The sequence below is a fragment of the Telopea speciosissima genome, chromosome 10, assembly GCF_018873765.1.
Source record: "Telopea speciosissima isolate NSW1024214 ecotype Mountain lineage chromosome 10, Tspe_v1, whole genome shotgun sequence".
In the NCBI taxonomy this organism is placed as follows: domain Eukaryota; kingdom Viridiplantae; phylum Streptophyta; class Magnoliopsida; order Proteales; family Proteaceae; genus Telopea; species Telopea speciosissima.
This window is the reverse complement of record NC_057925.1, coordinates 62,189,545-62,214,451: the sequence shown is the minus strand read 5'-3', so window position 1 is coordinate 62,214,451 and position 24,907 is coordinate 62,189,545. Positions and strand designations below refer to the sequence as shown.

The window sequence follows — 24,907 nt, the reverse complement described above, 5'->3', positions numbered from 1 at the left end:
GGAGGTGATGTGTAAATTACCCTTTATATTTTCATGCCATGTAAATGAGGATGATTTCTTGTAACCGGACATGGTTATGCCATGTAGATTAGGGACAACTCCTTGTAATCAGGCATGGTATTAACCGTTTTCTCTCCAAATACTGCCATACCACCCATAGCAACATCTGCTAATATGTTTCTTCCATTAGAGAATGAGATTTTTATGGAAGAGGCTTAAGATTTAAATCTCCAAGTGAGGTGAGAGATCTTTCAGGGGCCTCGAATCAATGAGCTGAAATAATCCAAATAATGGTCATCCAATTGAGAGAGAGAAAGAGACAGAAGAGGACCCATCAAAGTTCAGGTTTTGTTGAAGAGAGGGTGCAACCTTCAAGAGGATCCCAGGACCAACAACCTCAAACAGTCTGCATGAGTAGGCCCTTAGCTAATCAAATCTAATTTCATTTAAGCAGTCCTAGTTCTATATATTATTGATGCTGGGTTTGACGTATCTCCCCTCCCCCGCCCCCCGCCCACCGCCCGGAAATTTTTTTTTGCATAAAACTCCTCAAGATTGTCATCGAACTCAAAATCATTTCGGAGAAACCACTTCTATCATTCATTCCAATCTTCTAATGCTAATTTGGAAGCAGAGCACATTGAGTTGGGATCAACATTTATTTAGGATAAATTACACCGCAGCTGAAACACAACTAAAGGGAAAAATATATAATAAAAAGAAAACACTTTTTGCACAGGAGAGAAAAAATTAATCAACGGGGCTTTTTCCTCAAGAGCTATAACTCAAATGTGATCTTCATAACATAATCCGAAGAACATACTCAAAATGCTAGATATTGTCACCATTTTCTCACATATCAATTAAAAAGAACAAAAAAGAGAGCTAAAAACCCCATGATCAAAGACCAAATTCAAGAAACTATAGCTGAATCCAACTATCTAAAACTTCTTTAAGGTGAAACCTCTACCCTTTAGTATGTCCAAACTTTGCCTCTACGTTTTAATATGCCGTAACGAAAGTTCAAAATGGAGACAAAAAGACAACCCTAAGGCCCAGACTGGTTGCAAGTAAGAGAAGTGAAATCACCTTTGAAAAGGAAAACAAAAAATTATAATTTTGATTGTGAAACCTAACTAATACTCACTATATTTGGTAAAAACCTGAAAAGAAGATGCAAACCAATGACTTACAAGAGTTGAAACTCAGCAGTGGCAGTCTTAAGCTCTAAATATTTTGATCAAATGAAACCACAAACTCAGTACTGAAAGACAAACTCCAAACATTTTTTCTCCACTATCAAACCTTTATCGCAACACAAGGCAACCATTCTTTCAGAACAATATGATAATCTGAGAAATCGCTCTGTAGTCGTTTAATTAGTTCTTTACCTCTAACAGAGAAAAGGGTATTTTGTAAACCAATACTTTTTTTTGTTAAAAGTTAAAAATCAGCTGCGGCTACTATTTCCCGAACATCTGGGACTTGTGGCACAATTTACCCTTTTATCTTCCTCCCCCCCCTCCCTCCCTCCCTCCCTCCCTCCCCAACACTTCCGTGGTAACACTGAACAAATGACAGAGCCAACAGAATACTAATCTCATCGAACCAATCACTAAATGCTGTACAACAGATCAAAGTTATATTTGTAAGAGTGATTTATTTAGGAGACATAGCACAACAGTTTTTTGAACATGGAGGAGTCATAATAGTATGTTCATAAATTATGAAGGTTTCTCACAATTGATAGAAGAAAAATTAGATTGGCAAAAAAAGTATAGATATATTAAGATCACCAAAACTGCAACAAGAATTGCCTCATCAGCAATCCTCAAACCCCGCAACAACCGACAAGACTCTCAATGACCACCACCAGCCATCTCTTCTTTTTTCCCCTTACCCCCGGACAAAACCGGACGACAAATAAAACGCTTGTAATATACACATCTACATAATAACATTTTTCCTCCACCCGCACGACTTTTATCCTCACCTGACCAAAACATCGCATTGCCAGAAAATCCCAAGCCAAAGGAACAATAAGAATACATTATGGAAAGAATGGGTAATGAACATTAATAGACAAAACAAACTGAACGCAGCAATTCTCCAAAAGGAACGATGAGTAGCCCCAAACACAAATACCCAAGAACTATGAAGAGAGGATGGATTGCAGCGCAAGCTGTTGCTGAGGCTGCAACGACGACAAAGTTGATGCTAGAGTAGAAGGCGGCAAAGTCTGTTGTAACTGCCTCAAAAGATTGATCATTCGACTGGCGGTTTGCTCTGTAGCAAATTCCCTGCCTGCACATAGAACCTACACAAAACATCCAATCACCACAATGAATACAGAATACAGAAAACCAAGCTGTCCAACCCAAACTTGGCCGATATTCTTAGTTTAAGAAATGGACGGGTGAATGGCAGGTGAATTCCTTGGGTATGGGAATTGTATTGTTGGACTGAGCACTGCCGATCCTGATCAGATTGGCTAATCCAGCAAATCAGACTCCAAAAACTGAAACCCTGGGACCAGGTCCTGAGGTCCAAAAGTGGACTACTCCTGACCACATGCCTTCTGAAATTTGTAATGTCAAAGTCTGAAACCAGAGATGAGGAGAAAGCAAGGAATTTTCATTTCACAATTCCTAGCATCTCTCTGTTCAATGAAACAGTAGTAGTTTCAGACCACAAAATCCATTCAACAATAACAAATTACTGCCATGTGACACGGCTCAGGTGGGCCCCAAATTTGGTACACATGTTGTTAATGCCAGCCAGCATCTATTCATAGTCTAACTTTCAGATCAATGTTGAAACACCCATGTGTTATTATTAGATTTAAAATGAATTTGAAAAGTGTAATGAAGAAAACTGAACTCCTCTGGAACCTGTTGAAAATCAATGGACAGACCCCGCACATTGTGGGATATAAGGTTAAGTTAGGCCACCAAACTTGACAGGTGTCCCATCGAGGTGGTCCCAAGTCTATCCAACGGGGTCAGCGGGGTCAGCCTCCCAAATCATTGATCCACATGGCCAAAAAATGGGGGTGCATGATGGAAAGAGAAGCAACAACAGGCATGCTGGAAGTATCCCAATAATAAATAAACGTACCTCGGCAAAGATTGCAACAATCTTAGGAAGAAACTGATTGTTCGGGCCCAAAAGATCCCTATCAGACCTGTAAATAAACATGAAGATCCAACTTGAATTTGAATGTAATGCGAAAACACATCTACAGAAAGAAAAAAAAACTGTACAACTAGGTATAAGAAAAAAGCATGGAATAAATTCGTAATTCAATATGCAATATGATATAGTTTATTACCTTTCAACCATTGAGCAAAGCTGTTCATGAACAACTTTGGCCTCAATCAAATCACCTTTTATTGGCAAGCAGCTCAACCAAGCAGGAACAACCTGCCACAAAACATAAATGACTAAAGAAAACAAGGCATTTTATTTTAATAATAATAATAATGGCTTGCCAAAGATTTCTGTAATGTTAAATAAAATAAATGGTAACAACATACTAATTCATAATGCTATAGCCGGAGGTTTGAAACACAGAAATTAATGCACATTAACTCGAAGCACTTCATGCTACAAAAATCAACACTAGAAACATCAAACAGAAAGATGGAAGTACCTGAGAAGCATCAATATTTTCACGATGGTACTGGCATATTTTCCCAAGAGCTGAAACAGCATTGTCATATGCCATTACATTATCCGAATGGAGTGCATTAGGATGCCTTATCACAACATTTAGCCTGGAAAGAGCCTCTGCAACAAGCCAAGTAGAACAGTCTTCTCATACAGAGCATGTAAAGTTCACATAATTAAATACAAGCCACAAAGGGGCCTAACTTTTGAAGATATGCAAAAAGAATAAGAAAGCTACCTCCAACAAGAGGTCTAAATACAGATCCACCAAACTCAGCACAAACACCAATTCCATATACCGCTGCCTGTAAATACAATAGTGAAGAAAAATTAACACCCCCCCCCAACAAGTGAAAGGCAGAAAGGAAAGGAAGGTATGTATTATAAACTTATGAAGAATCAGAACCACCATAGGTGCTGGTCAAAACACAAACCTGCCGAACATCTGGGTTGTCGTCATTGCAGGCTTCCAAAAGGAAAGGAAGGTATGTATCATAATACCTGTACCATCAATACACAGAATAAACACAATGCAAAAAAGCACAAACTAAAAAATGAATTTAAGCTTAAATATTTTGCATACTTCAAAGCTGCTTCTCGGCATTGCTCTGCAACGTCATCAAAAATGCAAATGGCAATCCTTCTTTCCTCAGCTGTTTTATCCTTGCCCTGCATTGAAAAGCATTTAAGTGACTCAAAAATGCAAGATTTAGCGACAGATATTCAGCAAATTCCTTAAGATATCCAAGGCCGACAACAAAACTAATAGTAAAAGGCTCAATCAACTGCATAAAGGATAAATGGTGAAAGCTTCTAAAGACGACTATTTATTGTTTTGAGACCAAAGTCTTACAATACAAACAGAATGCAAGAATGGGAAACAAATATTGGGCATCTCCAAGATAAATCTATCATTGCAGACGCTCAAGATCAACAACATTGACACAAAGTCCCGATGAGAAGTTAAGACAACCATTGAATGGACGAACAGGAATCTGACAGGTTATACAACTCCAATCATTTGAAGAATAAGCAACAAGGAGATAAGATTTGATTTTAAATCTATTTCTGTTTTAGAGTTTGGTTAGGAGACTATTTTTTTTTCTTTATATATTTTAAGCAACCCAACGTAATGAGCAGAATAGAGAATGGAATATTGAGTTTGATTTTGAGTGTAGCCTGCGTGGGCTTAGAGGCAGCCAGTTGGCAGCAAGCATTCTTCTTCCTCTCTCAGGTACAATTTGTTCTTTCCGTTCTACTGCATCCTCCTTTCTCATCTCCTATTAATACTTTCTTTATTGTCCTTTACCTTGTTGAAATCGACTGTCCAAACCTTGAGAGATTTGTTTGATCTCTCTATTGCCTCCTCCATCCACCTTCAAGTAGGGAGGTTAGAGTCACTACCTCTGAGCGACCCTACCAGCATATTCCCGGCCTAAAACTCCACTGGAATTGGGTTTTTCAAAATGAAACTTAACGTGATCTCTCACTCACTGCTAGGGTCTATTTGCAAAATATAATGTATTAATGTGACTCATTCAATTAATTTTTAACTCTGATGCTAGTCGATCTTAAGAGGTTTAGATGTTAGGATTCTATGCCTGAAATCTTGGGTTGAAAGGAGCCTATATGATGGAGATATTCTACCTGAACCGAGACTGGTTTTCCACCCTTGCTAGTTGACAACAACCTCATTGACATAACATAATCCCCCCTATCCTTCTTTCCATTATTAACCCCCCTACTCTCTTTACTCTCTTTTGTCCATATTTATCAACCCAAGTTTGCCCCTATTCAATAAATGCTATTTCCTTTTGTCTTTAGCCCTTTTAATTACCAAGTGACCCCTCTGAATCTGGTTAATTACGAGATTGCCACTCCCATTACACATTGATCTATTTAGGCACATGGGTGGGCCCATAGAGAACCCAAACAAGGTTTCTGAACCCCGGGATTGCATCACAAACAAATCTTCAAGAGACACCAAAGGAGAAACAAATAAGATGAATGAACAAATAGAATAAGGTCATGGAGAGGTATAAAGGGAAAGGGCTTATTAAGTTAAAGATGTAACAAAACCCGATTCCTTCTGGGCAACTATATTTAAGAGGAAAGTATTACTAATAACAAGGATCTTATGGAAGCGAGATGAAATTTGAATCCTTCACAAGGTAGCCAAAGTCTACTGAATGGGAGGGAGAATGCTAGTAAAGGCTGGAGAATAGATAATGGAACAACATTAGGAAGGACCTCCATGCTGCCAGAAAGAGGCTTTAGACCCCGTTTGGCAACATTTCTGTTTTGCAAGAGTGATTCTGAGCAAGAAGTTCTATATTATTCTGTTCCGAGGAATGATCTTGTGGGGTAGAATGGTTTTTGGTAACATGGAAGTGTTTCCACTTTCCACCTCCACCTCAAACCATGAGTCATCCAACCTCGTGTAAATATACCATTGATCCTATCTGCAAATTAACCTAGGAAAACCTCCCCTTCTTAGAGAGGATATCATGGCCGGGGTTAGCCTTCTCAAGGGGACCTTCTTACCAGCAACAAGACAGCATCTAAGACAATCATCAAGTTAATGATCATTCTTGCCATCAATGTAACCTTCAGAGCTGAACCTGAAAATGGCCACCAAATCGAGTGGGGAACTTGGAGGCATTGAATCGTTCAATAGGACTGATGCCGCTTTCACAAGAGAGAAGGTGATCACAAGACATCGACATTGTTTCTGAAGACAGACATGATAGCCGTGCTAGTGATGATCATTGCTTCTTTGGATCCCTCTATCTCTGAAGTAGAGGAAGTCTATAAAGCCACAAGTAATTTCTTACATATTGAGGGTTGAAGGGTCAAATTCTTTCTCTCATTTGACACCTGGGTAATTTTCCCTTGCTGTCTTAGATTTCATTTCTTTCATAAACAAAGAAGATGTTGTCGTGAGCCGTGGCAACTGCCTCCACTAGAAATTTGAGATTCCCTAATTTCTCGTCAATCCCTCCTACCACAAACTTCAAAGGTTTGTGATGCAGGTTCATCATAGATATTGGCTTATTTCTTTAGAAATAGGCCTAGGGTTGGGTTAGATACATGTTGGGCCTTTGTTCGCAAGGGTTTTCTATGTATTAGGCCACTTTAATGAGCCTAAACTAGGGGTACATAAGTTGCATACGGGATTAGCCCAATACTTAGTTTATTTTTATGTTTTTTAATTGAACCGGTTCAAATTGGTTGCATCCAATTAGTTCAATTTAAGTGATCATGTGACTTGGTTAAGTGGTCATGTGACAACTTAAGTGGTCATGTGATGTAAGTTGGGCTGGATTAGGACTCTATAAGTCCAGTCATGTTTTGAGTCTATTTCCTTTAGTATTTTAGTTTCCTAGTCAATTTAAATTACCTAATAGGTTAGGGATAGGATTAGGCCATTCCTTTTTAGTGTCTAAGTCTATTTTTGAGTCTTCTATATAAGTTTGGAAGGGAGGCCAGCATTGCACACGAATTTGATTAATGAAAAAACCTTTTGCTTGTTGGCTGCCATTGTTGCTGCTCCTGTGCTCCTTGTGAGTGTACATCCTTGTGGTTCTATCAAGGTGGAAAGGCACTGGTGGAATCCGGTTGACTCCTTACGCCGTGATGGCTGGGAGGATCTTCTTCAAATTCGAAGGTGGCTTTATCCTTCACAAGTGTCGAAGCTTGCTGCCAGTGGAATCTCCAGTAAGTTTGACGCCAAAATTCTTCTTCTATTCTTCTAATCCTTTCCCCCAATTGATCCCCTTTATTTTTGGTTTGAATCCCATAAACCCTAACTCCATTAAAGCCCAAAACTTGCAACTCAATTCTGTCCAAAATTGCAAAATTTCAAAACTCATCCAAACCCTAACCTTTTTATACCATATTGATCCCCTAGACCTGCCCATTAATACCCTATAAACCCCTTTCCCAATATCCAACCAAAACCCTAGGAATTGACCTAAATCCTAGTGTTGTCTATTCGAACCAGCAGCCCCTTTTGTTATTTGATCCGGTTGTTTGGCTCCTAGTAGGTCTCCTACCTATCTAGGACTACATTAATTGGTATCAAAGCTATCGCGGAGGGAAGCTCCAACCAAGCGTCGAAAGACCCACCTCCATTCGTTTTTAAGACCCGAGTACGTCTACCCAATGGGAGCACAACCATATTAATTGTTGACGAGAGGCGACGTAACAACATTATTTCACAATCCGTGGTGGATATGTTGTCCCAATCAGGAGAGATTTGCATAATGCCTACAGATAAAATCTGTGTTGAATTTGGGTGTTCTTCATACCATGATGGTGCTTGGTGTCAGCTGGTACCACATTCAAAGAGTTTTATTGCAGTAGGTGGTGATTGGTTGGACGAGCGACAAGGTCGGATTGAACCTGAAAACAACTCGTGTGTCCTACCTGATCGACACCGGCTATACCATTTATTTACTCTAATAGGGTTACAACCAAAGGTGACCACATCGACTGTACAGCCACACGGACTGCCGAACATGTCAACTCAAACGCAAGTGGCATCGACTGTGTTTGAAGATTCACCAATGGCAGATGCACCAACAGAAGATCCTACTAAAGTGATCTATGTTGAAGAAACCAATATAGATAAGGCTGAACTAGTAGAAGATGAAAAGCTGATTGAGAGCATTCCAAAGGAAAACAATGACCTTCAAGATGCTACTCTTAAAGAGGTGGAGCTTGTGTCTCATGCATTAGATGAGAAGGTTGCTAACACTGAAGGCTCTATGGACGAGACATTGACATTCTTCTGCGATTCACAAAGTGAACACATAGAGTTTGTTATGCCACCATGGTTCTTCAAGAGAAAGCTCCACGCATTGAAGACTTTATCCCCAATGTTCTTGCCTCATCGGAATTTTGTTTGGGGATGGTTAAAGTTGCTGATCACATATTGATTCCCCCTCATCACTGCAAAATTCGAGGACGAATTTTTTCAAGTTGGGGAGAGTTGATGCAGGTTCATCATAGATATTGGCTTATTTCTTTAGAAATAGGCCTAGGGTTGGGTTATATACATGTTGGGCCTTTGTTCCCAAGGGTTTTCTATGTATTAGGCCACTTTAATGAGCCTAAACTAGGGGTACATAGGTTGCATACGGGATTAGCCCAATACTTAGTTTATTTTTATATTTTCTAATAGAACCGGTTCAAATTGGTTACATCCAATTGGTTCAATTTAAGTGATCATGTGACTTGGTTAAGTGGTCATGTGATGTAAGTTGGGCTGGATTAGGACTCTATAAGTCCAGCCATGTTTTGAGTATATTTCTTTAGTATTTTAGTTTCCTAGTCAATTTAAATTACCTAATAGGTTAAGGATAGGATTAGGCCATTCCTTTTTAGTGTCTAAGTCTATTTTTGAGTCTTCTATATAAGTTTGTAAGGGAGGCCAGCATTGCACACGAATTTGATTAATGAAAAAAGCTTTTGCTTGTTGGCTGCCATTGTTGCTGCTCCTGTGCTCCTTATGAGTGTACATCCTTGTGGTTCTATCAAGGTGGAAAGGGACTAGTGGAATCCGGTTGACTCCTTACGCCGTGACGGCTGGGAGGATCTTCTTCAAATTCGAAGGTGGCTTTATCCTTCACAAGTGTTGAAGCTTGCTGCCAGTGGAATCTCCAGTAAGTTTGACGCCAAAATTCTTCTTCTAATCCTCTAATCCTTTCCCCCAATTGATCCCCTTTATTTTCTGTTTGAATCCCATAAACCCTAACTCCATTAAAGCCCAAAACCTGCAACTCAATTCTGTCCAGAATTGCAGAATTTCAAAACTCATCCAAACCCTAACCTTTTTATACCATATTGACCCCCCAGACCTGCCCATTAATACCCTATAAACCCCTTTCCCAATATCCAACCCAAACCCTAGGAATTGACCTAAATCCAAGGGCTGTCCATTCGAACCAGCAGCTCCTTTTGTTATTTGATCCGGTTGTTTGGCTCCTAGTAGGTCTCCTACCTATCTAGGACTACATTAGTTTGTTTCTTAAATGGTAGTTCAACTTGAAAGTTCCTTACAACCATGAACACGGCCACCACTTCAAGGCTCTAATTGGAATTCCGTTTTCCAATTTCACAAACATGCCCCTACAACTGCATGCTCTATCTTCCCCACCCTACTCAACACCCCTCCTCTCACAAGCCTCACTTTATTCCCTCTCCAGTTCGCCAAAGCTTCACCTTCGACAAGGCTACACTTCCACGGCTATAGCTCTTCATTTGTCGTAGATAACTTAATTGACAGCACTATAGCTCTTGATTCTCACATGTGGCATGAGTGGGCCACCTTCATTGATCGATGAAGAGTAAAGGCTATTTCAAAGATGGGATTTCTTCTCCTCTGGAGGGCAATGAGAGCAAGGGAGGCAACAGTGCTGCTCTATAAAAGTATGACCTCGTATAGAGCCTAATGGAGGGTAAAGAATCATGTTGCCGACCCCATATAGCCGAGATTTCCCTGACTTCCTGGGCTAGGACTCTTTCCTCTTACTTTCATTTCAGTTTTTCACACTTCTCATCTCTTTTGTCTTCATTTCTCCTTTTCTCTTACTCTATTCTGCAAGGATCCATGTAGCTGATCCCATTTAGATGGGATTAGGCTTAGTTGTTTATTGTTGTTTTTCTACTGTTGTGGGTACCAACTCCAAAGACTTGAATCGCTTGAAGAATGTTTGCCTCAATTTTGTGCACGAGCTGTTTGACACTTTTGAGTAAGGTTTTATTGGTTGGTTGGTTGCTTGTTTCAGAACTAGTTCCTCTACTTGACCAGGGAACACATTTAACACATATGGTGTGGCTTTCGTGTTAAAAAGTGTCATATTGAGAAGCTTTGTGTGGTAGAGGTGGAAAAACAAGGAAGGATTAAGTAAGGAATGATCGTATCAGAGCTGAATTGGGAGTTGCTCCAATGAATGACAAGCTCCGAGAGAGTCGTCTGAGGTGGTTTGGTCATGTTCAACGAAGGCCTAAGGATGCCCCAGTAAGGAGGAGTGATATGATTCCAATTGATGGAGCTAAAAGAGCGCAGGGCAGACCTAAACTGACCATAGGAGAAGTTGTGAGGACACGCATAGTCTAGGTCTCATGCCATGTATGCCTCGGACAGAGCCTATTGGAGGACAAGGATCCATGTAGCAGACCCTACTTAGCTGAGATTCTCCTGACTTGCTGGGCTTTGCCTCTTTCCTCTTTCACTTTTCTTGTATTTTCCTTTGTTCATTTGGTCATTTTTCATTTTTTCACTTCTCATCTCATTTTCCCATTCTTCTCTTTCACTTCGCAGTTTTTACCTACTTTGTTTGATTGGATCCATGTAGCCGACCCCAGTAAGTTGGGATAAGGCTGAGTTTGTAGTTTGTTGTTTGTTGTTGGTGTGGCTTTCATAGACCAAGGGAGACAATGATGGTGGAGGTGGAAGGGCTATTGTTGTGGTGGATCCGGGGAGGAGATCGCGACAGTGATCAGATCAAAAGGAAAGAGGTGGTGGTAGCTGCAGCGATGCGATTGGAACCAGGGTGTGGGAGGGCTCACAACCGAGAGAGAGAGAGAGACAGGAACATCAGGCTCGGGCTTAATTAAATTTGGAGTGATCCTCCCAAAAAAAATTTTAATCCTGGATTTTTTTTAAAAATCTCGGGGCACTTTTTGGGCCCTGAGACCAGTTCATTCTACAGGAACAAAAAATCAACTCAGAATTGCCAAACACAATTCCACTCTCAAAGTGTTCCTCGAGAACAAAAAATACTAGAATCACTCCAAAAAAAAGTTACCAAACAGGGCCCTCATATTCCCAGTGAATTCCCCCAAACAGACACAACCCTAAGGCTATGTTTGGTTGCAAGGGGAATTAAAGGGGAGGGAAGTGAAAATTTTCAAACCTTAAAAAGAAACTTTTGTAATAAGTACCCCATGTGATTGTATAAACTACTTAAATTTCATACCATATTTAGTAATGATACATTTTACATGTAATTTTTTTTTACTTTTTAAACCAAAGGAATTGGATGCAAAGTAAAGTGAGATTTAATAACCAAATATGGAATGATTTGGAGTAAGTGATATAGTCACATGGGGTAATGATTACAAAAGTTTCCTATTTAAGTTTAAAATTTTCACTTCCCTTCCCTTTTTTCCCCTTGCAACCAAATGGAGCCTAAGGTATCTTAGCTCATAATCAGAGAAGTAAATCTTGCAATATATTATGAGGATTACTCAGAGATTAAGGGCTTCCAGCTCTTATAATAGTTAGGGTTAACCTTAGTCAAGTTGAATTGGTTGAAAGATCAAATTGGAGTACTACCCCCAAAGTTCATATCAAAATTGTAAAAGTGAAACAAATCATACAAAAAGACAACAGTGTTTTAGTCTCACCAAAGGCTCCAAAAATCTGTGAAAGGTAGAATCCTAGAAAAAAACATAGGCCATGATGGTTCAAAGTCCTAAATCCACCCTCTCAGGCATTCCCCATCTTTCTAGCTACAGGAAAAGGAGGGGAAAACTGTAGATGAGTACAACCTCTCTCACAAATGAGGTAGTCCACCGTGACGGTGAGAGTGAGAAGGGTTGCAAACTGCAATGCCATTGAAACTACAAAAAAAATTACATTCCACAGACACACTGCACAGAAACTTCAAAAGGAAGGGAAGGGGGATGGCACCCATCTAAGTTCCACTGCCACCTCAAGTGATTTGCAACTATGCACCCTCTTATTCTGATTTGGGCATTCCAGAATCTGTCTAGTGTCTGGAAGTGTTAGTGTTTGGTTATGGATGATGTATGACCATCTAATAACTGTTGAATACTTTCACAAGAACATCTATGTCAAGCTTAGAAAGCCAGATATCCACAGACCAACCAGGGTAGTTAACTGAGATTCCCAGTAAAACCAAAGAATCAGTAACTGGTTAGACAGGACGGCTAGGCAACCAGACTGCAACTACAGCTAATCATCTCAAGGATAATTGCTTTGTATTTTCAATCATATTGGGACCTTTCAGCACAAGACTTCTTCAATCCTCTTGCAGAACAGAAAACCATACTTCCAGGTTCGAGTTCCGAACCTGGTTTCAATCAGACTCGATACCGAAATAAGTCGCAAAACGTGAAATTTCAATCAAAACCTGGAAGGTTTCGCTGATTGTTCTTCGAGGCCCAACTGGTCAAATTAGGTCCAGAAATTTCTAGGAAACCATATTTTAAGCCCTCTAAACATAGTGGAAACCCTTAGATTTTTTATAATAAAAAAAAAAACACACCCAAAATGGTAGTTTGTCTTCGAACCCTAGTTTGATAGTATACGCTGTACGCTACTGTATACATTATCTAATATGGCCTATTCCACACAAAATTTAGTACAACAACATACGTAATTCAATTAAAACAACTTATATATGCATTAGTAATGAATAGATATAAAATTAAAAACCATTTAATAATTATCAAATGTCATACATGGTTCATTACAAATATGAAAACAAGAGAATTCTATTATATGTGGATAAAGTACTTGCTTTTCCCCCACTTCAATATTTATGGCTGACAGCAGGACTAGTAAGAGAATTAGTAATTTCTCTCATCAATGAGTGCATACTAGTTTATCAAAATTAAATTAATATTAGTAGTGGCGGTAGTGGTGGTGGTAGTAGTAATAGTATGTTCAACAAGAAAGCCAACATTAAAAGTGATATATTTGTCAGTTTGCAAATGAGTGCTCCAATTGGAAATGGCAACAACAGAAAGGCATATCTTCTGTTTGAAGTGATATTACATGGTCATAGATGCCATCGTCACTGCATCATACAATTGTACTACAGGGATGACATAGTTCAAAATTTTGACGGTGTCAACAGTTGTAGAAACGAATTGGCATGTGAATTGAAGGGTATTCAAAGTGTCGGTTTTTTAACTGAAATGGGTTATATTTCAATGCAATTTCGGCCATTCCAATGACATATTTTGGCCATTTCGGTTTCAACCAAGTTCGAAATCCTATAGTCGAAACCAAAATATTGAACCTTTTGGATGTTCAACTAACAGTGCATGCAACAATTACTAAAATAACTGGATTGCTTACTAATGACCCATCGGCCAATATCAGCTTAAATCCATAAGAAAAGATTTGCGTAATAGTCGAGTCTTGTATTAACTCACCCACATAGGTGTTATATAGGAAGAAAGCTCATCGAAGAAAGGTAAGAAAGAGGCCTTGAATGTTTTGATCAATGTGCCCAAGCAATCACCAACCTGAATGAGAAGAAGTAACATAAGTCAATGTGAAAACAAACTTGGCTATTAAAAATATCCATTAACACAGTAATTTGGAAACGCACTTGGTCAAAGACTTCTTCTTCTTGCTCATTTTCTTCTTTAAGCAACTCCCCTTCCTCTGCATCAAAGTCCTCTGCTTTGGCCCTCTCTGCTCTTTCTGTTTTTCTAGTTGAGCTAGCTGTTATTACTTGCTTTATTTCATCAACTATGGATCTCACCTGGCTTTCATCCAGAAGTGATCCAGATATCTGAAAGAGACGATGAGAATGTAGTCATAAAGTGAGCTCATGGCTTCTTTCAGAACGAGCTAGCGGAACATGAGAACATGATGCAATCTCAGGAAAAAGGTTCATGAATTCACTGGTGCTATAGTGAGGATTAGAATCTACTTGATAGTTTAGCAATTTTTAAGAAATAATGATAGAGACAGTAGTTGGTAGCAATTATTACCAGTTTTTCAGTTAAAACTATCTTACAAATCCAAGGTAATATGCTTCTGACACAATTTGTGTAGTACAACCAATGTACCAGCAGGGTAAGAATCTGTACATGATTAATCTATCCAGAAACTCTCAAGTCAGATAAAGAGTCTAATCGAGTAAAGCATAAATTAAGATCTCTTATACTTCATTTTCATATAAGTTATGTGGATAAGCTCATTGTCACATAAATTAATGAAGGTTTTCTGCTACTATGATGTGTATGCAATTTTCCTTCCACATCTCTTCATGGTGTGATACTTCCAAGGTCCCCCAGGTGCGATGAACAGATATTCCTCAGTATGATTTTGGTTGAACTTCTCTATCTAACTCATGTACCATCTTCTCTGTTTCTCCCAGTTTGTAAAGTATCATCTTATTTCATTGGAATTTCCAAAAATTTGTTTTCAGATAGCTTAAAACGGATATTATCAACCAAAGTTTAGAGTATTAAATTTTGGAAGCACTAACCATTTCAGCCTAACATAAGCTTATTAAACTGTTCTAGGCCATTGGCTGACCCACAAACAGAAAATTCATTTGAATTATAAAATCTACTACTTCAATTCATTTTTCAAAAACGGGAAAAGAACTTGGTTTTTTTTCACTCTTCTTTCTATATAAATTCACTCTTTCTCTAATGGCCTGTTCATTTAATAGGGTGGGATTTAAGGGGTGGAATAGTTGTAACAAACTAACACACCCCCATGGGATTTGAGATCATTTGATCATATGGGGTAGGATTAGGAAATTGGGGATACAACAAAAAACATCTCAGCTTTTCCTGTCAGCCTATGTGGCCTTAAGTTTCTCCCACCCCACCCCTTTGCAAAGTCCCACCGATTTGATGGGACTTTGCCAAAAATCCACAGGATTTCCCTTGTAAATGAAATCACCTGCAGGCGCCATCCAAGGCAGCACCACTTGCTGGCGCCACCCAAGGCAGCACCGATCTGGCTCAGTCCATCTCTGCAACAGGTAGGAAGGAGGGAGAAAGAAGTAGATGGTCCCAATCTGCTCTTTCTCTCTCTCTAAAGTTAAGGGGAACTTCAACTTTCCCATTCCTGTCGGTTTATGATTCCCATCCCATCACCATGTGGGTCCCAGTCCCACAAGAATCCCACCCTACAGACCCTGCTAAACAAACGGGGCCAAAATGAAATCTACTTTTGTATTTGATGTTATTATTTTTTTATGCAATTTTATACTCAGCGATTCTCTTAGCCACATCCAAAATCCTGCCCCAACTTTTTAGTTAATCCTAGCACGAATAAAATTTATAATCTTACCTTTTAACTGCTAGTGAACAATCCCTAACAACTTTTTTCACTATTCTATATAAATTCACTCTTTTCTAAATAAATTCTAACTTTGTATTTGATGATATTATATTTTTTATGTAATCTTCATTTCATTCAGCGATTCTCCGAACCACATTCAAAATCCTGCCCCAACTGTAGTTCATCCTAGCACTCAGAAAACTTATAATCTTACCTTTAACTGGTGGTGAACATCCCTAACCCTACACTCAATCCGGCTTGAATCTGTTACTTTCTTAAAGCAAATTTCTTCAGTCAACCAGCCCCACATCCTCAATCTATTTTTCATATCATCAAATTCTAATACAGTCTGGTTTTCTTGCTATATTTAAAAGGGCAAGGGCGGGGGCAGGGGGGGGGAGGGGGGAAGGAATGTAAAACAAGTATGCAATACATATATTTCGGGATTCGGTAAATCCAAGAAAATCACAGACCTGAATACATTCATTCAAAGCATCCAGCATGCTTGCACAAATTTCTGTCTCAGGTTCCTGAAACACCAATTGCAACTCAGAGGACACATCAATATATCAACAATAAGCACTGGGTACAGAAATATGTCAGAAAGCAGTACAAATTGAGAACACAAATGAATAAAAACTATAGGATGACCTTGTGTAAAGCTTCCACCAAAGCAGGTATAATATAGTCAGACAACTGCTTAATATAAGATTCATTCCGACCTTGGGCTTGCCCTTTTTCCACAGCTAGTTTAGCTGAACGCAATAGCTCCGGCATGGCTAAAAATAAAAAATGGTTGCGTTACATAAAAAGATCAAGAAAATGACAGCAACTTGAACAAAACAAAATGTTTAACAAGCTTATAATAAAACTAATACCTGAAACAGCAGCCTTCCTAACTTCTTCATGGAAATAAAATTTGAGAAGTGGAACTAAAGTAGGAGCAACCTGCACATTTTAAGAACCCAGTTGATCAGTAAAAAAAAATTGTTTACAAGAAACCAAATAAAAATATAGTTGCATCAATCACTAACCAACCTGATCAATCCATGGATAGAACCCCTCCTTTAATTCATCTGCATAGCAACATAGCATATTACAAGCCGTAGCTTTCTCCTCTAGTACACTAGTTTTGATCCCTATCCTTTTATCTCCCAGAGTAATAGTCTCAATACTGTAATAGAATACAGAAACTTAGCAAAACGAAGACAAAACCTTGCACAAATAAACAGACAAAAAAAAATTAATACAATTTTGATTATCGTTACTTTCTCCTTAACCAATTGCTATAACTCCATGTTATGCAAACAAATAGATGTAAAACACATGATAAAACTAAACCAGGATGCCATCTGCCTCATGGCATACGTAGAAACAGAACAATCTAGTGGCTTCTGTCTCTGCTACTGATAGTGACTGCGGCTCAGACAGATACAGGCTCGCTAATTTGAATTTATACACCAAGGAGGTGAAACAACCCATTCTTTATGACGCTTTCATACAAAAATCATAAATCATATAAAAAACTCTCTCAGGTTCACGCCTAATCAATACCCTCCCCCAGGGAGGGGAACAAAGAGAGAGAAGCATAAAACCTTAAATTCTAAGGAGAAGGTTTCAGAAAAAAATCTCCATAGAAAAAATGTTAGCCAACAAATGGAACCCACTAAATGGTCTGCCATATTTTCACATTTGAGAACAGGCATATCCAACAAGCATAAATAAACAGAAAACTTAACTGCTTAATCTAACAAATACGCAACAATAATAATAACAATGCGTAATTGAAAGTTATGGAATTTTTGTCCATTCTGGGACAAAAAACAGTTGTGCAACTTATCCATATTTAGCATCAACATGAAATAAAAGTTCACAAATCTACTACTATAACAATCTAAAGCATTGTTATAAAGATCTCAGCAATTTAATGAACTTCTGGAACTGAAGGCAAACCTTTCATCATCTGATTCATCAATATCATCATCAGAATCTGCAGATGTAATGGTTACATCAGGTTTAAGCTGAGCAGATTGAAGTAGTGGTGGCATAACAACACTCATGTAAGGGAGGAAATCCTGCCCTAGACACTTGCAGAGTCTAGCCCATGCCTGCAAAATGATAAAAGAAAATTTATATCATCCAACAACCATAATGCATGGAAGACATTATTGATATAATCCTCAGACTAGTTTAGAACATTTAAATGAACGAACATACTTGTAGCATGTAACTTGTTGTCGGATCATCTGTCTCCATTTGAGACCCTTGCAAAGCCATAAGCACTTCCATAACCTTTCAAAAAGCCATAAAAACCAAAAATGAGCCCCACAGGCCTAAGTGTTCCTACAAAAATCCGGTGGTCATCCAAAATATACACTGGAGAAGTATAATAGCTCCAAAGCAACAACTAATATTAATCATCCTCCAAATCCAAAACCAATGACAGCTACATAGCATCAACTACAATTCTAATTCAACTGGCACCAAATTAAAGAGTCAAAAGAATTTGGTGAGAACTTGATTTCATTTCTAGAAAACTTTAAGAAATCAATAGTTGCACATTTATCAAAAAGGACCAAACCTGGTGCAATTCCCACTTTTGCAGGGACCCAGAAGGGTTGGATTGAGGTCAGTCCTAACGTTCAGCATTTTTTGCACAAAGTGGTTACTCTCAGACTCAATCCAGCATCACCCGCTGGCAGCCTGAGATTTTAACATCTGACTGAGGGGTGGCCCTTAGTTGCACAGCTATCAGATCATTATAATCATAAATGAATGCCATAATGAAGTAGAAATGTTTTTCATTATCACCTGCTTGGCATCATCCCTGAACTTCTCCTTTCCAACAGCCATTCCAACCAAACTAATGCATTCCATTGATTTGGCACGAAGCATGCGGTTAGACTTGTCAGTTGCATTAACCAAGATAGCTTTCAGATAAGGCATAACAGCGTCATAGTATTTTTGGAAGTGTTCCTATGGACGAATGCAAAGTGTAAGACTACATCATTTCAAACCAAAAATGCATTACTAATAAGGTAAACGAGATTGTAGTAACTACCTGGGATGAATCCGCAACTGATGCTAAAGCTGTCAACGCCCCTTCTTGCACCATTTGCTTCCCATTCTGGACCAAACATACAATATAGTTATCCACTCCACCATATAAACCTCCAGAATATGTAGGCTTAAATGGCCAAAATATGTCTTGGTACATTGACATGTTTGTACATGTGTAAATAAAATTCTATAAGTAAACATAAAAAATACTCCTTCCACTGCGTAAAAAAAGTCCTCCTTTCCTTCTTTTTTTTTTTGGACCCAAAGTGTTGGTCCATTACACAAATTAAGTAATGAATTCTTAGGAGATCCTACCACATTAACCCTTGCATTTGTTATCCAATTTGAAAAGCATTTTTACCCAACTAATGGAAGGACAATTTTGGAAAATATTGGGTCTTTTAATGCTTTAACCACTTCTCCTTTAACTTTAGGTTTTTTTTCCAAAAGAGAATCATCTAGGGACACAGGAAGTAAGTACATAAGTATAAAAATGCTCATAACCATGTTTGCATGTCAGTGAGCATCTGGCATACAAGAAGGAACAATCAACAAAGACATACCTGTAGGAGTACAAGCAATTTGCTTATTATCCCATCCAAATAAGGTGTTAAGATATCTGGTGTACAGTTTTCACTGAAGTTGAGGACTGCTGAAGCAGCATGTGCCTATAGAGTTCAAAAGATTTGAAGATAACAGTAAGACAAATGTTCTGGCCGAGTAAGCAGAGTAAAGGTATAAGATAGTCATAGATGCCCCCCCTCCAAAAAAAAACAAAAAACAAATGCATTAGACAGACAAAATATGTTTAGAAACATAAACTGAGTGCTGGTCAATAAGATAAATCTCAGACAACAATATGCGGCCAATTTTCCATCTTAAAGGATCTACAAACTATGTAGCAAATACCTTAACATAATATGAGGAGCTATTAGCAGTATAAAAAATGTATGGCAAACAAAACAAACAAACAAACAAAAACATGTAAATGGTAAAGGGTCACACCATGGTTTGAGGTATCGGATCGGATCAGCCAATATTGGCCGGATCGGATCAGCCGATATTGGCCGGATCGGATCACTATCAGTCGAGGCAGATCCCAAAATTTGACCGATACAACATGGTTTGACTGGATCGTTGATTGGATCGCCCAACTCAGTTGTATCGGCCGATCCGATCCAACTGAATTTTTTTTTATTTTTTCGAAGTTTTTAAGTATTTTTTTTAGTTTTTTACATTATCTTGACTGATACCGACCGATATTGACCGATACCAACCGATTTTGACCGATCCGATCCAGGTAATATCGGCCGATCCGATCCCGAGATCACAACACCCACCAACTCTAGCCGATACATGACCCGATCCATAAAAAAACGATTTTGGGGGGTTTTTTTACCGATCTGGAAAGGTTTCGGCCATGACCAATCCCGAGTCCGATACCTGGATTTTGAACCTTGGGCCACACTAATATGACTAATAAACAGAAAGATCAGAGTAAGTATACATGCCATAGAAAGAAGAAGAAAAAAAGAGGGGGGGGGGGAAGTCAAGGACCCACAAAGGCCACTCTCACCTTAGCTGTTAGAAACTTGGCATAAAATTAGAAGAAAAATATACCCAAACATATGTTGGGGCCCAGAATCATACTAGGAAGAGAAAAAAATAAACAACACTCAAAAATTACTGAGGACAGTAAACCTCATGGTAAGATGACTAATCTGTTTGTTTCTAATGACAAATTTTATTGCCCAAAGAAAAAAAATGTGAATGCAAAAGCAAATGCAACATAATAAGACCCGCACTAAACATAATATTAATAAAGTAGTATCCATGTAATGGATACATCCCAATGTACTACCCCGAAGCACCTCCCTTTGTGAGTGCAGTATGGGTATGCGATGTGTCAAATCCTCCAAAACCATAAAACTTCTTGTTCTGATTTATTAGATGCGGTGTATCACCACCCATTGTCTGCTCAAGCACATACAATAAGGCAGACTGCACAGCTAGACGTCCATACCCATTTTAACCTTACAGACTATATATTTGAGTACACTATCAAAAGAGTTCTTGACCGCATGTTCAAGTTAATAATGGCATACTTTATTGCTAAATGTTCTCACCGTGGACTTTCTATGTTAGACCTTTCTGGTTCCTTTGCTTTCATTATATGACATTGCATTGTAGAATGAATGAAGGGCTTAGTGTGACCATTGTGGTCTGTGGAAAACCACCACTTAATATTCGTAGTTCTCCAGGCTTGTAATATCAATAATTTGATAAGTTCAAATAACTGAGGCCAAGGCTGAAGAAAATCATAACACCCGACCATCTTCTTCCCAGATTTAAGTCCCTTTTTTGACAGATAAGTCCCAAATATGGCTTAATACATAATCAAGCTCCGCCATCACTGTATGCATGCACTTAATGTGCATGTACTCACCAAAGCCAAAGCACATCACTTGACCTACACAACAAACCAAACAAGGCCCCTACACATGTTTACTTTAAAAAATAGATTAATAACATACCCAGAAGTATAGAAAATAATCGTCATTTCATAAATTGCACATGGAAAATAACCATGAGGCTCCAAAAGTGAGAATCAATTCAAAATAATTCACTCAGAGTATAGAATCGGCATACTTGACTTAGGAAAACAACCACCATAATAAGTTATATAAGCTTGCAGTGCATACGATTCAAAATACTTCACTCTTCTACAAAAATGCATAAGAATCAAGTCCACGAGAAAAATTAGCACCCAAATATAAAGTATAAACCACTAAGATCCACTCACCTGTACTCTGGGATTTTGAAAATCATCCATCGCTGCGGCTAGTGCAGGCAGCACCCGTTGGTGATATTGTGTTTGCAACTCTGGTCCCAAGTCCGTAGACAGTTGCCCAATTGCATTAATAGCTGCCCATCTCACACGTGGGTGGGGATCTTGAAATGAATTCAAAACCATGTTCACCACTTGCTCGAGATTTTTTATCATTACCTGCATCAAGTGCGATAGAAGATGAACATCAAAAGCTATTCTTTATAATCATATATCAAACAAAGAGTAAAACATAACAACTTAGAAGATGAAGAACATACTAAAGTTATTCTTTATAATCATATATCAAAAAGGAGTAAAACATAATAACAATAAGACAATAAAGAGGAACAACTTTACAAACAGAAAATTACTTTAATAATTAAAAAAAACGAACATCAAAGAAGGAAATATGATTTCTACCCAAAAAAAGAAGAAGAAGGAAATATGATGACTAAGAATTTTGGAATCAGAATTAAAGTACAGAGCAGCTTAAATACCTTTGAGCATCCCTCTGCAATCTGAGCTAGGGTGATGAGCGCTGCATGGTGCTTCTGCCACTCAGGAGCAGCCAAGTATTGAGGCAAGAGCTCCGACGCAACAGGAACGATCGTATTCCCACCCAATGAGATAGACAACCGATCCAAGCACTCCTGGCCAACGCTGTAATTACTGGTCTCCCCAGCATCCTCATCTTCAGTGTCGGCATTGTGCCACGCAGGATCGTCTTCGATATCCAGAAGCATTTTCATCAAGATCGAAAATAATCTACTTATGAACTGTGGCAGTTTTCGCATCATCCCAGGAGCTCTCTCCCTGGCCTCGGCAAGCGTGATCACGAATTCAATGGCAAGATGACGTGTCCCCTCCTCGAGGGAATCGGCCTCTGCAATTTGCAGCATGGAACCAACTACGTCGACCAGCTGCCGCCTCAAGAACTTGGGCTCCGTTCCAGCCAACTCAATCAACAGCTCAAGTGCTTCTTGAGCAGTCGCCTCTTGAGCACCATTCAGTGCTTCCGTCAAAGTCTGCATCATCACCGGCAATAGGTCTTGGAACCGATCACGGTCTGAGGGGCTCGACAGGCACTGAATGAAATTAATAGCAGCACCAAGTGCGGTAATCCGTACATCAGAATTAGAGGAAGAAGCCAAGCACTGAAGGAAGACGGAATGGAGAGTATTGAGGTGGGGAATTAGGGTTTCCCCTATGTACTGTGACAACTGGGCAAACATCAGAAGAGCGGACTCTTGAAGCCTAGGGGAATCGGAGGTGACACACTGGAACATAAAGGGGAGAAGCTCAGGCCACCCACCATCAGGAAGGATTCCCGAGGCGAGCTCGGAAACCGTATCGCAGAGCTTTTTGGATATTGTCTTAGCATCTTCTCTTTGAACGCAAGAAAGAAGGTGAGATTTGAGAGTGGATTGCGTAGAAGGAGAGAGACGCGGCCAGATGTAGGAATCATCGCGGGTGAGCTGCTTACGAAGGAGAATCGCAGACATGGCACGGAGCTCGACCTGAGGGGAGGATTGAAGATGAGCGAGCTTGAGGGACAACGCATCGGGATGATTCTGTTTGCATAGATTGAATATAGCCTCAGCCTGCGATCGCTGTTCGTTCCCAGAGGACATGAGATGGTAAATAAGGGTTTCGAATGGAGCAGGATCGGGGCCGAGGATGGCAGCCACCTGAGCTTGTTGGAGCTGAGACGACTCGAAATCCATAGAAGCTAATTAGGGTTTTGCAGTGAGTGAGGGAAGGTGTGAGGCGATGAGGAGAAAAGATAAATGGATAGATAGAAAGACAGATAGAGATGGAGGCGACTATCTCCCTTTCTTGCTCTCACGCTTTGCCTCCGAGGCGACAGTGCGGAAGAGAAGGGTTTTGTTTGTTTTTGTGTTTTTTATTTAAGGCTTAAAAGAGTGCTTTGGAGGGTTTATTTGGGTAAAGTAATGTTTTATGATTTTATCTATTTTGGAGGGAAACGACGCGGGTGAATCTGAGTCTGAACAACGGTGAAAGTCCCACCGCGTCTGGGGGATTATGCTTTTAGTGGGCGCTCGTGAGTCGTGACGTGAGAGTCGTTGCATCGACGCGTGACAGACGTTATGAGTTCTTTCTCTCTCTCTCTCTCTCTCGCGTGACAGACGTTATGAGTTCTTTCTCTCTCTCTCTCTCTCTCTCTCTCTCTCTCTCTCTCTCTCTCTCTCTCTCTCTCTCTTTATGTTATGTAGTGAGAGATCTATGACAATCGTTTACTCAAACGAACCACCATTGCCGATCTTATACTTATTGCCGTCGGATCTGATTACCAATTTACCCATGGCAGTTATGTTCAGGTCAACAATAAAAATCCAATAGTCAACTTCTCAGCAACAAAAAAAAAAGGGAAAATTACGAGATTAGACACTTTTGAGTTTGCTCTTACCAAATTATCTACAACATGACATGTTTAGCTTTACAAGATTGTATACTTTTGGGTTTTAATTTACAAAACTTGCCAAAACAGTACTCCATCCATATTTACATATTGTTTATGACATTTTTGCCCCAATTCATATTTTATCTGTTTATTCCCTACCTCTTCTTCTTACTTTCATCTTTCTTCTTATGTAACCCCTGCAATCCCACAGGCCAACCCACCATTCAACCGCCGAACCCACCCCCTGCTCTCCATTCGTGAACCTACACAAGCACACAACGGAATCTAAAAATATCGAATCCGCTTCCGCCGATGCCGCTAGAGGCTGCTTCTTCCTCCCCATACTCAGAGTAAGAGAGGACTCGGTTTACATTAAACTGCTCAGCCAATATGACTAGGCCAGCCAAGCCAAGCCGGAGCCCAGTGGACCGAAAAGGCCATCGCCGGCGACCTCATCCACCATGTTAAATCTCGATAAACCGATCGATTGGAGGAACCCAATAAGCAAGGATCGCAAATAGCGCAACCAGTTTGCCCCGATTACCAACACATCGGGATCGAATTCGAGGAGACGCCGTTCAGATGGCTACATAATCCCATTTCCTCTCGGCTCTTTTCGTCTTTTCCTTTTGAATATTCTATAATATTCTATTGGAAGAAAAAGGATTGAAAAAGAGAAGAGGAAGAAGAATTGGATACGCTATTGACGAGTTTGAGATGGGATTGATCGACAGAAGAAACTAGAAAGAAGTGTGACATTATTATAATAAACTGAAAGGGGAGAGGAAGGTGGGGGTGGGGCGATCATTCATGATCGTTTTTGTTGTTATTAGAGAAAGAGGAAGTGGAGGAGGTG

The 24,907-nt window shown here is 39.5% G+C and overlaps 1 protein-coding gene across 1 annotated transcript; it reads right to left on the bottom strand.

Moving 5' to 3' along the window:
- Nucleotides 1-1,768: 1,768 nt before the first annotated feature.
- On the bottom strand, nt 1,769-23,482 carry LOC122642774 (importin-5-like). The gene is made up of 20 exons (XM_043836351.1): nt 22,127-23,482; nt 21,603-21,806; nt 19,363-19,467; nt 18,801-18,866; nt 18,551-18,715; nt 17,957-18,031; nt 17,693-17,847; nt 16,778-16,913; nt 16,618-16,687; nt 16,391-16,518; nt 16,213-16,269; nt 14,043-14,228; nt 13,864-13,956; nt 4,253-4,338; nt 4,104-4,170; nt 3,908-3,974; nt 3,653-3,789; nt 3,332-3,423; nt 3,118-3,184; nt 1,769-2,317 (listed from the first exon to the last, which is right to left on the bottom strand). The coding sequence occupies exons 1-20, from the start codon at nt 23,351-23,353 to the stop codon at nt 2,153-2,155; spliced, it is 3,348 nt and encodes a 1,115-aa protein (XP_043692286.1). The 5' UTR covers nt 23,354-23,482; the 3' UTR covers nt 1,769-2,152.
- Nucleotides 23,483-24,907: the final 1,425 nt, after the last annotated feature.